Source organism: Eucyclogobius newberryi, unplaced genomic scaffold (assembly GCF_026437365.1).
Source record: "Eucyclogobius newberryi isolate DKJ021-1_F unplaced genomic scaffold, fEucNew1.0.hap1 SCAF_14, whole genome shotgun sequence".
NCBI lineage: Eukaryota > Metazoa > Chordata > Actinopteri > Gobiiformes > Gobiidae > Eucyclogobius > Eucyclogobius newberryi.
Genome location: NW_027315768.1, coordinates 16,180,127 through 16,197,689, shown reverse-complemented (window position 1 = coordinate 16,197,689; position 17,563 = coordinate 16,180,127). Strand labels below are relative to the sequence as shown.

The following is a 17,563-nucleotide window of genomic DNA, read 5'->3' as shown; positions in this document are numbered from 1 at the left end:
TATTTTATTTATTTTATTTATTTTATTTATTTAATTTATTTTATTTATTTTATTTATTTTATTTATTTTATTTATTTTATTTATTTTATTTATTTTATTTATTTTACTTAAACATAAAACATGACAGGAACACGCCCTTTCCCTGCTGCCAGACATATGCTCCAAAGATATCCATTTATTGTGTCCATGGCAGGTGTTTTGAGACACAAATACAAAGTTTGAAGTCCTGTGGGAGGTCAATTCTGAAAACAGTAACATATGATAATGATGGATCACCACAGTTTCTCCTACAACTAGTATCTGTTTGACATGTTATAATACACCGTGATACATGTTCCCATTCTTCATTTGTCAAAACAAAATTACATTCTCCTTCCCGTCCCACTTATTTTTAATATATTTAGTAGAACGGCTGCCCGGGTTATTAACACATTTATATGGTTTAGCTATTATTCCCCCTGAAAGTTCAGTTTCATACGCCTTAATAAAGCTTCATGTCAGAGGGTTATAGTCCTGTTTTTGAACACTATTTGTAATTGACAGAAGGGGTCGCGCATCTCCATCCACATCCCCCCGGTCCCCGCCCCCGCGCCCCCGGCCCCTCCCCCACGCTCCAGTGGACCAACTCCGAGGCTGTGATTGGACGCGTCGGGCGGAGGGAGGAGGGCGCACCGCGGACTCACGGGCACGAATTCCTCCGCGCTCCTCAAATTTCTTGAAACCAGCGACCCCCTGCTCCTCCTCGGCCGAGGCTCCGTCCCGAACAAACATCCTCTGCAGCCGCTTCCTGCTCCGAGCCAAAGCATAAAGGTAACTGTCCTACATTCTTGTTTCCCCATCGTCAGGAAGGATCATTATGTTTGATCATTTGCTCCGTTTTTCTCCCCCGGCGGTAACGTCACTTTCTCTTTTCCATCCAGATGTTGCGAAGTGTGGCCGTGCTGCTTCTGCTCTCCACAGCCCTCACCAACGCAGAGGCAAGTTTCAAACTGTGTCTTTGTCACTATCACAGACAGTTGGAGCCCGGTAGTTGAAGTTGATTGCAGACAGGTCACTTTTCTTATTGTTGATCTGAACAAAGACAGACGCACAGTTGGATTTGAAAACACAATCAGGTCTTGATTTTTCATTTTTTCTTTAAATAACTGAATAACGTTGTGTCGGCTACAAGGCAAGGCAAGTTTATTTGTAGAGCACATTTCATACTCAAGGCAATTCAAAGTGCTTCACACAGCAGGAAAAATGCATTAAAATCACAAAGAAATTACAGAAACAGAAACACAATACAATTAACTAAATAAAAAAAAAAAAAACACCTAGCCAAATCCAAATGTATCAGACCACATTGGCAGGCATTCCAGACACTCCTTCCCATATTTATTTGACATTGCAGCATGACAGGTGTCTCCGGGATGGACACATCACTTTTAGATTGATTTGTTCCCACTAGTTGTTCTCAAAGGTTACTAGTGTGGGTTTCAGGGTGGGATCACACTTGCACCAGCACCTTATTAAAGTCCAGACTAAACTGGGGCTAAATCCAGGACTAGAACAGGACCAAACCAAATCTGCACTAGAATTAAACTGGGCTCAAACCAAGACCAAACAAGTTCAAGTGTGAAGGCGACCGTAACTGCATTTTAATATCAAGACAAATATGTTTCTTAGAATAATTCTTGACCTCCAAAAAGGGCTGAATAGTGTAGGTGTAGTAACAGACTGGACAAACAAGCTATTGAGGGTCTCTTTGAGTCTAGGCCGCACTGACAGCTGTAATAATGGCCCTGACGTGCACAGCAGCTGATCCTTGGAGCTTGTGGACCCTCATCATCAGACTGAAGGATGTTTTGGTGTAACATGCTCTGGTGCTTGGCGTGAGTTGTGATGTGTTTGGGTGGTCAGTCATGCTGCATGTTTGCTGTGTACTCAGGGGTGGGCAGTGTGCTGTGGAGCTGTGAGAAGACCCACCTCAAGCCTGTCTCACCGCGGGGCCAAGTGGGTGTCCTTTGAGCAAACACAACACTGTTTACTCTTCAATGAGACAGCTCTAATAGAGGGTGCAGGTAGAGAACATGGATGTTATTGGGTCTTCATTTTGGTTTAGTCCCTGGTGTAGATGCATGATTCAATTAATAACATTAAACTCTGTACATCGGAAGACTTGAACAGACCTAAATCTTTATAGAGAGAGTTATAGAGCAAATGGAGATTTGAATATGCTAAATACTAAACTTGGCGTTCATTCAAAAGATTTCTAACACTATTAGTATGACAAATGTATTGTAGCAGTAATTACCCAGCCGTTTAAAACAGCTTTTTGTTTTTGTTACACTATTAGTAATAACGGCATAATAACTAACTAATAATACTTATTCCTGCCTTTTGTAAAGCATAAATAAAGACTTAATTCATAGTGACCAAATAGTTTGTTCAGAATGATTCAGGCTTAGTTACTGCTTAACCTCAACCATAACCTTGATTAAGTAGTTAATAAGCCAATAAACGATTTGTTCATAGATTGAGTCTTTGTTCATGCTCTGTTAAGCTAAATTAAGGTGTGGTTACTATATAGTGTTACCTCACCGTTTATAAAATATGAGAACCTTTATCACAAAGAAAAGAGGAAAAATTACACTAAAAGAGCTGCGTTTTCTATTTTCCGCTCATATTCAGTGCAGTTCAAAGCCTAAATTGCTTGCTCAAATATTGAATTGTTTTCCTCTGATTTTATAAAAGTAACTGTATTCTGAATACCACCAAATGAAAGAGTGACTGTATCAGAGTATTCTGAATACATTTTTTTCATTACATGTATTCAGTTACTGCCCGGCACTGAGGGTGAGTAAAACCTGGAAAATAAGTTCTCATCTAAGATATTTCTGATGAGTTTGTCTTTTCTTGGAAGAACCATCATTTGTTTGACCAACTGCTCGGTGCCCACTTGGTGAACAGTGAGGGCCTTAACCTCAGCAGACACAGCTGTTCAACACCTGGCCCTGTGTCAGATCCTCTCACTGCTTTTACTAGCTGGAGCGACCTCATTTTAGCAATAGCTGAAGTCTAATTAGAGGATACGCAGTTCAGGCAAAGCATAAGGTTTGTGCTAGTGATGACGTAGCTCTCGTTGCCACGATTCTATGTAAACGTCTGTTGTTATTAACAGGCGTAAACTGCTATACATTTTTTTTTTTGGTATTTGAGATACATTTGTTTGAGATTGGAATTGTTCACAACACATTGACCCTTATCTCAGTTATAACTTGACTTACCAATCAGAGCGGACCATTCTTCTGGAGCATACTATCTAGCTGCACAGGGGTGGGCAATTATTTTCCTCCGAGGGCCATATTCGAATCCAGGCAAGTAGCGGCCCGCGATCATTGGTGTGAAAAAACAAATCTAAATAATTAAATATCAAATAAAATATTACTTTTCTGTCAAATATAGGCTATTGAATCTATTATTTAATTAATTTCACGTCATATTTATTAAGGATACAAGTGCAGACAGATGCCTAAGGGCAAAAATAAATAAATAATAATATTACTTGGCATGTTTGGTGGGCCGGATTATAAAGACAAACGGGCCACATGTGGCCCGCGGGCCGCAGTTTGCCCACCCCTGCTCTAGCATAACAGCATAAGCACAAGACGACCACTACACTTGTTGCCTGTCTCCTCTTCAGACATCCATAGGACCACTCGGGCACATAGCTTCATAGCTTCATGCTAATCTACCACAAAAACAATGGCGTTGTATTGCATTCACACAGCGATGGTCTGCAGCAGTAATGAAGACGACATGATGCAGAGTCTGGAGTGTAGCATTATGTTAACAAGGAAGCATTAGGAAAAGCAGCTACTCTCCAAAGGTAATTACCCTGATAATACACGCCCTGTTGGCTGTCCAGAAGGGCTTGAACTGGCATACCAAGTCGAGGTCAACGAGTTAGAGCAAAGGACAGTGGATGTGATCAGTCCACTGTGTTGGTTTAGCTAGAGGGAATTGTGTTGTTGTGAAAGAATGTAAATGCAGTCTGCAACATTGACATAATTATTTATTTGATTGTAGGTTGTGGCTGTAATGAAAGCGGGCATTGTCATATGTTTTGGTCTGTGTTAGAAAAACGGTAATTTCTGCCAGATGACTTCGATGACTGCGTCTGGAAGGAATGAGTTTGAGAGATTTTGTTTGTAACTAACAACGAACGCTGAATGAAAAGTAGAAGACAGGGATTCTTGTAAATGAGAGGCAAATATGTTGGCATGATAGCAATATGAGAACAATAAAATGCACTGTAATTATATTTATATTTATATTCAGTTCATGTTTGTGCTGTTTAAAGTAGTGACAATGTACCTGAGGGTTTCTCATGCGCTGAGGATATCACTGTTCTTTGTTTTGTGAAGATAAACTGTCTGGTCACAGCCGTTTAGTTTGAGTGTTTGTTTTGGAAAGGCTAGATGAGATCAAAATCACCTGCAAATCAAAACAGTGATGAATTACACAGACATATAAAGCCGGTCGTGAACCAGGAAGCTTCAACTAAAGATTATGGTTGTTTCCTCATTGAGTTGATGAAGTTTTCACATTTAAACTGACAAGTTGTCCCTAAAAGTGACACGGAGAAAGTTGTAGAAGTCTACAGCCTCAGGCAATATCATAAACTAAAGCAACAGCAGGGAGAGTTTATTCTTCTTTACTAGCCCACACTGCCATGGTTATTTGGGTTTTTACACTGAAAATATACAGACAAGACGTTGACCATCGCTTGGTTCTCGTATTCATTTTGGAGCAGCTAATCCGAGGATTCCCTGCAAATTAAATCATCAGTGTGTCCCTGGTCACATTAAAAAAACCTGGGGCCTCAGACATTCACATAATAATAATAATACAGTTGGATAAAATTGTTTTAGCACAAATTGTTTGCACCACACACTAATACAAGACACCAATACCTTTTCTACTTTGTTTTGTATTCCTGAAAAAGTAGCAATGTCTTTAAATAACAATGCCAATTTTTTTATTTTTTTAAATGTATTTATTTATTTAATATGGACATAGCATTTACATTGGACGAACCAGATGCAATGTTTTAAGTGTTATAGCAAAATAAGCTAATTTTCAACACCTGTTATATATCACACTATATATCACACTCACAAATATCTTCCACCGTCACTTTTTACTTTATGATCAAGTTCCCAGGATCTGTCAGAGTTTGTGATTGAGACTCGTGCACCCAGCCTTCCCACCATGTTCCTATGCCCATGCCCGTTCTGTGGGATTCAAGGTTGGCTAAAAATACCTCCCCAGGTGGAGAGAACATGAGAGGCCACTGTGTCCTCTGTCTGTACCGTCCCGCTCTAATTACTGATGCTCAACGTCCTGGCATCATGGAGTAGGAAGGAGAGGTAGCCCAATGTAGAGTCGTGCAATTACAGCCAGGGAGACGGGAGCAGAGGTAAGACTATGGCTGTGGGCGGCTTGGACAGCGTTTCATGTCCCTGCGCTGTGTTCTTGCTCGCTTATTCTTGGCACGGCTAAAAGGAATTCTCGTTTAGCTTTCCGGCCCAAACTGTGCCTTATCGCTAATGACACCACTCTCAAAGGCACTATGCACAAATGACAAGGAGCGCCTACTCACACAAGGCCTTGTCGGGGATAATTACTGTGTAGCAAAATGCTCTCAAAGTTTAGGTAAAGAGCTCTCGTTTTTAATAACTTTACCCACTTCTCTTGAACACCTCTTTTAATGAGTTTATATTGGGGGTTGTGTACATACCAGTTTGTGATCCAGATGCAGGCCCAGACCCTTTTGCTCACAGTTTATTTAGGATTTGGGGTATTGTATTATTCTGAATACCAAAGATAATGTCAATAAAGCAGCGATGTTGCAATATAAAATGTAATTGTTGTGAGAAGAAATATTTCAAATTTACGATTTACGATCACGATCAAACAGTGAAATCAGTCATTTTCTTTATCATTTTCTTTATTATGTGACCAGCTTTATGGACTATAACTTTCTAAATCACAGATTACATTAACATCCACATCCAATATAAATCTTTACATTTAGTTTTTTGTGAGTTTATTGGAGCTTGAACTGAAAGGCTCCTAAATTTTGCTTCTAAAATTCTTGCGTCTCATCCATTTACCACATAATCCATAATCTTGACATGGACATAATTTCCCTTCTCAAAGGTCAAATCTGAAAAATCCTGAAGACGTTTATTGGTAACACGGGTAACACTTTCATCTGGTTGCATCATACAATTTCAATATCCTAGTTATAATGTTATATTTATAATTCATATAAAGCACCTCCAACTTTCAGGTGCCAGTCATTGGGGCGGGGCTCGTTTTAGTCTGCTGCCACTTCTCGTTCATGCTGTAGGTTAAGGGTATTTTTATAGAAACAAACGGGCAGCACTTGATGTATTGTTCCATACACAATAGTGGAATGGCGGATATTTTTACTCAACGTCTCCATTCAGCCAAAGCAGGGTTCGAGAGCGCCTGTTTTTGTTAAAGCTGATGTTTCAATGCTTCTAGATGTGAAATAAGTACGACTTCAATGTTTGACTTCTAACTGCGCAGTTAAACCTTCTTGCTGTTGACTTTAGCAGAAATCATGTTTGTCTTTTTTTTTAATCTTGATAGAAAGTTCTATAGACAATTAGCTGGGATTAAAATTGCAATGGGTTAAAAGAGATTGTCCCAGGCCGAATATTAGGTTATGCTCATTCATCACAACATTCTAGAAGCCCTATAGTTTAAAATGGAGCTAGAGACAAGTCAGACCTGGGTTATGGTTAATATTGCTGTAATTAAAGGACATATCCACATAAAACAAAAACTGGCACGTCCAGAACATGAACCTATCACCTCACACTGCTGCTCATGGTAAATTTCATGAATATTGTTTAAGTATGTAAAAAAACCATACATTTTTTGCCAACGCGACAGAGAAGAAGCTGAGGAAAGCATTATGGGACAGCTGACATCTTGATAAGTGTCAGTCAGAGGGGACAGAGGGGACACAGAGCAGCAGGGGAGGGCCAGGGTGCTGCTGTCTGTGTTTACAGGGTTTTATGTTCTCTGTGACGTTTTAACTGCTCACAGATGTGTCCCTTCCCAAACCGTGACTTGTTTCTTGCTTTTCTCAGACCCTTTCCCCCATTGAGCTACTTTTGTTAGCATTTAGTGTTTCTTTTGTTGTTTTTACTCCACTTTCTCTGGATTTGTTATAGCCTCCTCTTTGCAGTTTCAATGCTTTTGATAAAGTGCTTGGCCTAGTTGTAAAACATTTAGTTCATCTGCTTGAGTGCGTTTGTAAAACATTGGGATTGGATCGCATTATGTTTAAAGTTAAGGTTTCCCTGTAATAAATCTTTATTTGCCCATTCTAAGTTACTTGTATTCTTCTGCCTAAGATGGTTACCATTGACGAGTGTCTGTCCTCTTTTCTCTTCCTTCAGGGTGTAACTGTATAACATGTTACATTTGGGCTGTATAACGGGGGCTGTGGGGCCCGCGCTGACATCATCGTCCATTGGTGCATTCCTTTCTATGTGAATAAGCGGCCGATTTGTGCAGAGCGCTTATTAGCCGGCTTTCTTTGTTTCTCCTGGTCGTCTCTCAAACCTGGTGTTTTTAGAAGGCTCCCGAGGCCACTCGCTCCACTTCAGCAAACAACTCACTCAATTTAGCTTTGTCTGGCCTCATTGTCCTTTGTTCCACTGTTAGGCCCTTGTTGCAAAAATAAATAACTAAACAGATATGACGTGGTTTCAAGTATCTGAAACCTATTTTTTTGTATGGGATCAATTCAAAAGAAGAACTGCCTCGACATTAGAGAATGTACTTGTATGAATTATTGAGGGAAATGCTACAGCAGAGATGGACCATTCTCTGTGATCTTTCTCCCGTGTGGGATGGAATTTACAACGAATGGCGAATTCCTCAAAGGAGGAAGTTGGTTCATAATTCCTATTAAGCTAGAAGAAAAGTGTCTCTGCGGATCAGGCCTGGTTCGACAGAGGTCCGTGTGAGCAGAGGGGCTAAAGTTGGCCCAGTACAAGTGTTGTAAAACAGGGACACCTCTCTGACCTAAATACAAGGGTTTTGGCTCAAGACGAACGCTGTGCACTCCGGCTGAGGCTGGACACAGCTCAGGAATGTTCCCCTAACTCTTTAACTCCACTCTTCTGTACATTCTTTACATTTTTCTACTGTATGTTGTTTTGTTGTAGTTTGGAAAAGATGTGGCTTTAGGCAAAACACTTTAAGTTTAAGCCAGGTATAAATCATAAATCCTATATTTCTGAACAATGACAAACGCAAAAGAGGGAGAAAAGGACATTTGTTTCTGAACTGAATTAATTGTAGAAATGTATCCAAAAGTACACCATGTGTACACTACCTGAATAGGGACATCGTGATTATTCGGTTTATCGATAATCGTGATTATTCAGGTCACAATATAATCGGGAGAACCAAAAAATATTAATCTTGACCATTTTAGAAGCAAAATTAAGCCTTTTCAGTTCAATATATAGCCTAAAAAAAGTAAATATATTTTTAATCTGGCTGTTTTTTTTGTTTTTGTTTTTTTAATTTCACTTTATATTAACTTTCAGAAAGTTACATTTTGTAAAGCTGGTCACAAACTGGAACCATAACATAAGAAAATTAAAGATTCCTCTGTTGTTTTGTCACAGTCTCAATAATCGTGAATAATCATTAAATCGTGATGTTTTTTCTCACAATAATCGTAACTCTAAAATGTTATTTTGTGACATCACTACACCTGAAGCAACCCGTTTTAATACCCCACATTCCAACACAATTTCTCACTGTAATTAGTTATCACTTTGTTAAAATAAGGCTTTCAGGGAATAACCTGCAGCATCCTTCAAAATGTATACCTTTATTTTCCCAATGAACCATGGTATTTTATGTTTTTACAAGCAGAAGTCCCAGACCAGATTCTGTTTACATTACTTCCCTCCAGAACATATTTATTTTATTTTCACTTAGTCTTAAACCGTTGAGGACAAAATCCAGCCAGTAACATATGTGTCTGTCTTCTTTACTAGACATAAATGTCCTGTTTTAATAATTAAAGCTGCAAAATACTGCAATAGATTATTAATGCAAACATGGCTGACATGCTCTTTACAGACAAAGCACTAGTTTGTCCTCTCTACATTGTGCCGCCATTTTATAAGATGCTGTTTAGTGCAATGCAGCCTCACGTCCATTCCATAATAACCACGTTTATTAGTGTCAGTCACATTTCATTGTCGCAGAGGCACTGAACCATTTTCACCTTATAATTGCACCACTGCTCTGTTCACGTGCACATAATGCTGAGACTGCCATCTAAAAGCCCTACACATGTAATGTCCTGAACTGGAGGGAAAATCTATTTAAACCTCAATTAAGTCAATAAAACAGAACTTAATTAGCTTAAATGAAATCAATAATATTTCATTCCGGACATTCTACAGCTCAACATCCAATTACTGTTTGCTCCGTAGGTCCCTCTGTCTTTGCTGTAAATCAATGTTTTTATGCTAAAGAAGGCAGAGGGATTAGATCCACTCGGGGTGTTCAGTGCATTGATCAGGCTGCTACAGGTAAATAGAGCAGCACCGTGACTGTGTACAGTGTGTAGTAAAGTCATGCAGAGAGGAAGAGAGCACTAGTGGACCAGTATCTTCAATTTACTTGGGTTTGTGTCATGCAGTTTATCGAACCCACAGAGTGCTCACTATACTGTTTTTATTACATACATTACATATTTGACTTATAATGTTAGCCTAAAAACATGTGCACTGCCCCAATCATGCAACCATGTATATTTAGACACACTGGACCTCAGGCCCTCTGAATTATGGCATGTACTTGTTGTAACAAAAAGCGCCGTTAGTTATAGCGTTTGGGATCGAAAAATACAAACTTAATATTACAGGCCAGATAGAGATGCTTTGGCAAAAACACAACAGAATTTGGAAACAAATGAGCTGTGGAACCAACTGATAAACTGCTGGGTCTGTACTTGTGAATACATTTATGATAAGTTAGTGTTTGAATACCAATGTTGGAAAACAAATGACTGAACGCTGGTTTTATTGTATTTCTATAGGCCTTTGTCCAGCCTGTTACGATGAGGTGGGCCCTCAAACTTGTGTCACTCAGGCCATCCCTCCAAACACCAGCTTCACTGCTCTTTATATTATCAGAGAAAATCTATGTGGAATTTAAAATTTGATATCCCTCTGAAAAGAGCTCATTCCAGTCAATTGTTTGTTCTCCAAAAGGTTCAAGAACAGCTTCAGTTTGAAATGGGACTCATTTTAGTCAGGCATTTTAGAAAAAAATAAGCCCTCTTGCTAAGGGGCTAGTAACATATTGAAATTAAAAGTACTTTTATTTCATGATTAACTCAAAAGCTCTGTTGAGGAAGATGGAGTAAACATGCAGGATTACAGAAACATGCACAAATGAAGCAACCCATCAACTATTATAATATGGTGATATGGTTTGCATTACTGGTACATAGGATATTTAAAAGAGATTATTTTAAATTCTTATTGTACAGGCTCTCAAAACGTAATAATCAGACTTTTAAACATCCAATTCTATATGAGGTTATGATGGGACATACATACAGTACAATTTCAAAGGCCGTGCTCTGCTCTAAAACTGGTCTATGTTCAGTGACAGGCACAGCTCCTGCAGCGGTAAGACCATAGCACTGGGGATGACAAAACATGAGTTACAGCTGAGGAGAAATTAAAGTAGAGTCATCTCACTGATGGAAGACGATGTACAGGGAGGATATATCTCTGGAATCTTTTAATCTTCTTAAAAGCTTGAAATAACTTGCCCACCCCCACTTAACGATTATAAATTTGATTAGAATGTGTTTGTATACAAGCTGAATTATGCTGAAGGCAGCTGTGTTTTCATAATGAGTTTCACTGGATCTGTTATAAATCATCTTCCGTTTATCATGGCTTCAGCTCGTGTGATTGGTTTTAAATGGCACTGCTGAAAAATAAGGTGGAATTTATTGGCTGTGATGACAATTCTATATACATATAAAACCCTAACCGTTTTTGCTGACTTGGACATTTTTCTACATCGTCAGAGCACATTAAGGCCTGTAAAAATATAGCAGAAAAATAATATACAAGAATGCACTATAAATAGAAGGACTAATGTAACAAACTGATTACTAGCCTCTTTCTGGAGCATTGTTACAGACCACATCACATCTTCCTCTGTGATTGCATTAGGCCTTTTTGATTGACACAGATGTGATCGGCCACAACATGTGCTGGAACATGCTTTCACCATGGCAACAACCCACTGCCTTGTGTTTTCATTAAAAAATGTCAGGGATGCTGATTCTGTTGGAAGCAGCGGACAGACAGAGCAATAAAGAGAAACTGCTATCCATTATACATGTTCCCATCAGGTTTGCACCGGGTTCAACAATTTGTAACACCGCATTTGCCACACGCTCAAGGCCACACTTTGAAGGTTTTGCAAGAGCTCTGCTTTGGAGTAAAGGTCCAGTCCTAAATCATGCATGGAACTGAATCAAAAAACTTGTCTCCATGTTTCTCTCACTTGCTCCAGGTCAAAACATCTCCTTTAAAGCTTTGGCGCACAACTTTCTGCCGCTTTCATTAGTGAGTTGAGCTCTAGTCACAAGAATCTCTTTTGATTTAAACCCAGATTCCTGCTCCATTCCTGCTCCAGGGCCTGCTCGCGCGCGCTAAGACCCAAGACCAGTCCTCTGTCTGGCTCACTCAGGAAATGGAAGCTTAGGGAGGGAGAGAGGGAGGGGGAAAAAAAGATTTCACTAAGCATGGGAATGGGCCCAAAGGAAAAACATGGCTCACACTCCAGATGTGGGAACACCCTGTGCACACAGGGAGAGGAGGAGGTAATAATGGCCAGCCAAGTGGCTCCGCTTGGCTTCTTCTGATTGGTCTGTGAGTTCAACAAATCTCCTTTGGCAAGTCCGTCAACTACAGTCCTGAAGCTTAAGGATATATTTATTCATCATAATTTTACATGACTGTAAATCAGATCATATACCAACCCCAATTGTGTTTATATAAACTCTAAAAGTAGCATTTTATAAGTTTGTATATGATTTTGTGTTGTTAGCCTTGTGAAATTCCAGAATTTGGCTTTGACTTTTAAATGTTTGTCCAAGAAGGGCATTTGTGTTCACAAAAATAAAACAATGTACTGAACAAACAACTGTTTTCAAATGGCTGCCTCTGTGCCATTTTATACCAGTGCATTTTTGTCTAACACAATAAAAAACATTTGAACGCTTATCATTGTGCGTTGTACGTATAGTGAGTAGTATAAGCTTCCTTAAAGCAGGTTTTGTGTATTAACATACTTTGAGTTGAATTATATTGAATCTTAAATAGTTTAAATGGAGCTTGTGTCAACTTCTATTGTGAATGAAGTGGTGCAGCACCATCTAGAGGTGATCCTCAAATGATATATTTAGTTGAGGGTGAAAACAAAATTAACTTTGAGGGAACCAAGTCCATATCTAACCGCAAAACTGTTGTTTGTCTTTTTGCTTAGGAGCTGCAGAGTAAGAGCAAAGTGTGTGCTAATGTGTTCTGTGGAGCAGGCAGAGAGTGTGCCGTGAATGAGAAAGGAGAGCCGAGCTGCCTGTGCATAGAGGTGAGTGGCCCGCTGCATGTGATTGAACATGTTTAATGGCTCTAATATGGGCCTGTATTTCATGAAGCTCTGGTGATATTTGATTGTTTGCTGTTGCAGAGCTGCAAGCCCCACAAGAGATCTGTGTGTGGCAGTAATGAGAAAACCTACAGGAACCACTGCGAGCTGCACAGAGATGCCTGTCTCACTGGTTTGAAGATCCAAGTAGCATATGACGGACACTGCCAGGGTATGAGCACACAATATAGAAAATAACTATTTAGCTCTCTAGATGTGGCAATTAGATTGAATTTTACTGTCTTCTCCAGTAATAAAACAGTAAAAATAAGAGTACCCTCTACAAGTATTTTCGACTTTGCTCTTAATGTAGAAAAGTGGTACTTTTTCACCAGGTGAGATAAGCTGCTTGGTATGTGATCTCTGATCAAGCGTATTATCAATGACCTGATGTTGGGTAAATGAGTTCAAAGCTTTATTGTTTTACAGCAATCTCTATGTCACTGGATATATTTGGCATTCTTTTTGGTTACCAAAATGGTTACCTTACAGGAATGAGGCTCTTTCTGTACCATTGTAGATTGTAACAGCACAAAATATTATACATTTTCCTTGTAATTTACTCTTGTTATTTGTTGCTATTTTTCTGCCCTCAGAGAAGAAAACAGACAAGACTGCTGCTAGTCCAGGTCAGTGTGCTCTGCCCAAACCTTGTATGGTTATAAGATAAGGGGTCGTTGTGTTCTGTAAACCTTGGTCTTTTCTAATAGGCTACAGTGATCATAAAAATGTGGCACTTGTGTATGTCCATAAAGTTGATTAACCTCTGTTTTTTATCTGTTGCTCTCACAGTGGTTTGCTTTGCTGCTGACCGCAATGAACTGAGAGGTCGGATCATCCAGTGGCTTCAGACTGAAGTTGTTCCAGATGGATGGTTTGCCAAAGGCTCCAACTTTTCTGACATCCTGCAGAAATACTTCAAGGTGGGAGCACACCCCAGTCCCCAGTGATTCCAGATCACATTGTGTATTTCTCTGTCTTGACCAGCATACTGTTAAAGTAACAACAGACAAATACAGCGGCTGTATGAGCTAAAGACCGTTGCAGGCTTTCGCCCCACACGACTGAAACGCAGATTCCCTGTGTCTGGTCCCCTTGGTCCGAGTTGGTTATATGGCACGAACATGTCTGAGATGTACAAGATTGACCCTTGGATCAACGCAATGTGGTCAGAGACACAGTCGCCAATCTTAACAAAGTACTTTGTGTTCTCAAGGGACAATTTCAACCAATTGTGCTTGTACCAGTGATGCCCACCCTGTCCTCAAGTCTCAGTAAAAGGATCCCATGGTCATCAGTGTCGAAAGCAGCATTGGGATTCAACGCGACTAAAATGGAGAACAGCGGTAGTGCTCATATGGATGTGTCACCTTCATGAGAGCAGTCTCAGTACTGTGGGGAGATCTGAAACTCAACTGGAAAACATCGAAGGAATTCTTATTTAGGCAGAACTGAATAGGCTTTAAAGCCTATAGGTTTTTCCCTAAAAAGACTAGTTTTAAATGGGCCAATTATTTCCGCCGGCATTGGCTGTCTCAAACTCAGAAAGCACTGGTAAATCTATGGACTGGACTGACATACTAAGAAAAACTAACATTCGGGACTAATCTGATCATGGACAAATCTGATCAGCTTTGCTCTAAATGAGACTTCTATTTTGACCTTGTGCTAAAGCTTTTTGGTTTGATGTCTTCTGTTGCTCCCTTTACCCTTTTCAATCCGTGTTGAGCAACATATTGACTATTTTAGTGAGTGGTGCTGGCAAAGTGCTCTGTACAGATATTTAAAATCTAGTGGGTAACGCATCACCGCATGTAGATCAGGAATATTCAACTCATTTTCCAGCCTCTGGGCCAGAGGTGGACGACATGCCACTACTGTAACAAACATTTTGGGTTGAACAAATATCCCCAACAGTTAAAACAGGTCTAAAGCAGATTTAGCCAATTTAAGCCAAGACCAAACCAGGTCTTAACTAGTGCTAACCCAGTATTAAACCTGTAAACAAGATGACAATCAATAAATGAATACCTGGACGGTGGGCTGAGGGCCAGATTAAATCACATGGAGGGCCCAATTTTGCCCCCACAAAAGCCACAGGTGCAAAGTGAGTGTAAGTGAAGAAAACTGCAAACTCATTGCATTTAGACATGGAAATTAGTTCCAACGACATCTGACTTAGGGAGTTTGTCAAGCTGTTTACTGACATTTTTTCTTTATAAATCTCATATTGAACCTGGAGTTCTGACCCCTCGGCCCTTTTTTGTGCCCTGAAAGAGTCATTAGTCCTCCATTTTTTTCTCTTTCTAACAGTCCTATGACAATGGTGATGCCCAGATGGATTCCTCTGAGTTGCTCAAGTTCATCCAGCACAATGAGTCTGTGGTGGAGATGCAGTCCTATGCTGACCAGGAGAGCAACAAACTGCTGAGGTCTGATTGCACTTTATATGCACAAGTCAATTTATTGGGTTAGTTATTCACCCATAAAAAGGCTGAATGCTTCCTGGACATGGGATAAATATGCTAAACGGATTCAGGATAACAACGGACATTGTCCTGATAACCTCTGTACTTTCAGGAGTCTGTGTGTGGATGCCCTCATTGAACTCTCTGATGAAAATGCTGACTGGAAGCTCAGCTTTGATGAATTCCTCAACTGCCTGAAGCCTGGATTTAATCCACCCGAGAAGAGTGAGTTTAAAATTATATTTCCTCTTATTTTCCTCTAACAATAAATGCCATTACTAGATGTGTTGTAACCTCATTTAATACATAGATAATTGTATCTAAATTCTATGTTAAAAAGTGCTACGTACTATGCTATACAGTTAAGAAAAGATATGCTGTATAGGCCTACCCAAATGTTTGATTTTCTGAGTTGGATAAAAGCTGGTTAAAGTGCAAACAGAGGCATTCTGGACACAGCAAATCTAACATTAACTGCAGATGCAGCTCTCTCCACTTTGACTGAAATACTTGAATCAGGTTAGACCAAGCCATGTGATCGGCAATAAGTATTATCACTTATGTGTACTTAATGGTTGCTTGTACAGGTGACTGTAAACTGCTGTGTCATTCTTTGTCAACATTTCTTCTGTGTAGAGTGTGCTCTGGAGGACGAGACATATGAGGATGGAGCAGAGACTCGGGTTGAGTGTAACAGCTGTGTTTGTGCGTGTGGAAACTGGGTCTGCACTGCCATGACATGCACTGGTAACTGTCATTCTTTGTCATCTTACTCTATCCTCTGTATGAATCTACTTAAAAGATGTGTAATTCTATTGTCTGTCTAGACAAGACAGCTGCAATGGCTGACATATCAGATACTGGGGCTGAGATGACTGAGGAAGAATGGAATCTCCGCGTGGCTGAGCTCAACAAGCATCAGGTTTGTCTTGAATACAATACTCATTCAAAACATACTCTTCTTGCAGAAATTCAACTAATATGAATTACTGTGAAACTGAAAAATTATGCAACCCTTAATATAATCCTAATTTTCTTACACTATATTTCCTGTCAGGAGACAATGGAAAAGATGAAGTCCAGCACAAAGGAGGCCTAAATAAGAGGACTATGAAGACAAGGGCGCCCAGTATCACCCCTTTACATACTTGACTGACTTCGGGGCCATGCGTTGTTGACTGCAATGTTAAATACAATACATTTATGTGAAATGTTTTTTTTTATGTTGTGTTAAGTACTGTCACTCTGCAATTGATTCTTGTACTGTGCCCCTGTTGTAAGGGCTTTTTACAGGTATTATATATTTGTTTTACATTTATTAGTGAAAAGTCAAGTTGGCCCTGTTTTTAAATGGACATTACAGGTAGAGATGAGCGGGTTCCTGCACTGGCAAGTTAGTTTATGGTGGTGTATGGAAAGTGAGGACAGTGAGATCATAGAACAGTACGCCACTACTTGACAAATGCACTTCCTACTTTTCTATTGCTTTTTACAAATTTCCACACATCCTTCAAATTGTGTTTGTCTGTTTGTTATATTATGTATTGTCAGATGACACCTAGTATTATTTGATTTCACCCTGTTCATATTCATCTCAGTGATTCTCTTAATTTTAATGTTACTTCATCTATCCTGTCAGGTCGACCCTCAGTTGTGGGTGGGAATCTTTGAAAAAGAACAACAGTGCGGCATAACTAACACCAAAGTTTGTATGATGTGTTTAATAATCCTCAGAGTAGTGTTCTACTCTGAACCCAGCAACTACACTATACCTGTTGTTACACCTGTTGCTTCATCACTAACAGATCAAGTCTTTCTGCTCAGTAGTGCTCCAGTAACTGGATGCATGTTCAGTGTGCATGGTGGATGTGGAGAGTAATGGGGTTTGTTAGCGTGTTATACCAGTGCCTTAGACCTGCAAAGAGCATGACTCGAGTCTGTCTGCACAAGGCCAAATGGCATAATGTGCAGACATTTTGTAAGGTGATTTATTCTTTATATCTGATAAATACATTTCTATGGTATATTCAGGCTTAATATTTTTATTCCACTAAAAGTGCTGCGACTGTATGGACAATATACTGTGTGTATGAAAATAAACCCAGTACTAAACTTTTAGTCCGTGTCTTACGCTTGCTTGTCCACAAAGTATTAGGTTCCTGCTGTGAAATGGCCCTCTAGTTAGTGGTTATAGACGTTATTACCACAATGACTTTGTTGAAACGAATCTCCATTATGATCAATGTATTTTAAGTGACGTCACATATTTAACCTGCTTATTCAAAGCATGCCAACCTTGCATA

The 17,563-nt window shown here is 39.6% G+C and overlaps 1 protein-coding gene across 1 annotated transcript; it reads left to right on the top strand.

Moving 5' to 3' along the window:
- Positions 1-625: 625 nt before the first annotated feature.
- On the top strand, positions 626-17,378 carry LOC140359547 (follistatin-related protein 1-like). The gene is made up of 11 exons (XM_072444522.1): positions 626-810; positions 921-977; positions 12,634-12,735; positions 12,835-12,964; positions 13,389-13,421; positions 13,585-13,715; positions 15,106-15,224; positions 15,373-15,485; positions 15,897-16,007; positions 16,088-16,182; positions 16,318-17,378. The coding sequence occupies exons 2-11, from the start codon at positions 921-923 to the stop codon at positions 16,357-16,359; spliced, it is 933 nt and encodes a 310-aa protein (XP_072300623.1). The 5' UTR covers positions 626-810; the 3' UTR covers positions 16,360-17,378.
- The last annotated feature ends 185 nt before the right edge of the window (positions 17,379-17,563 follow it).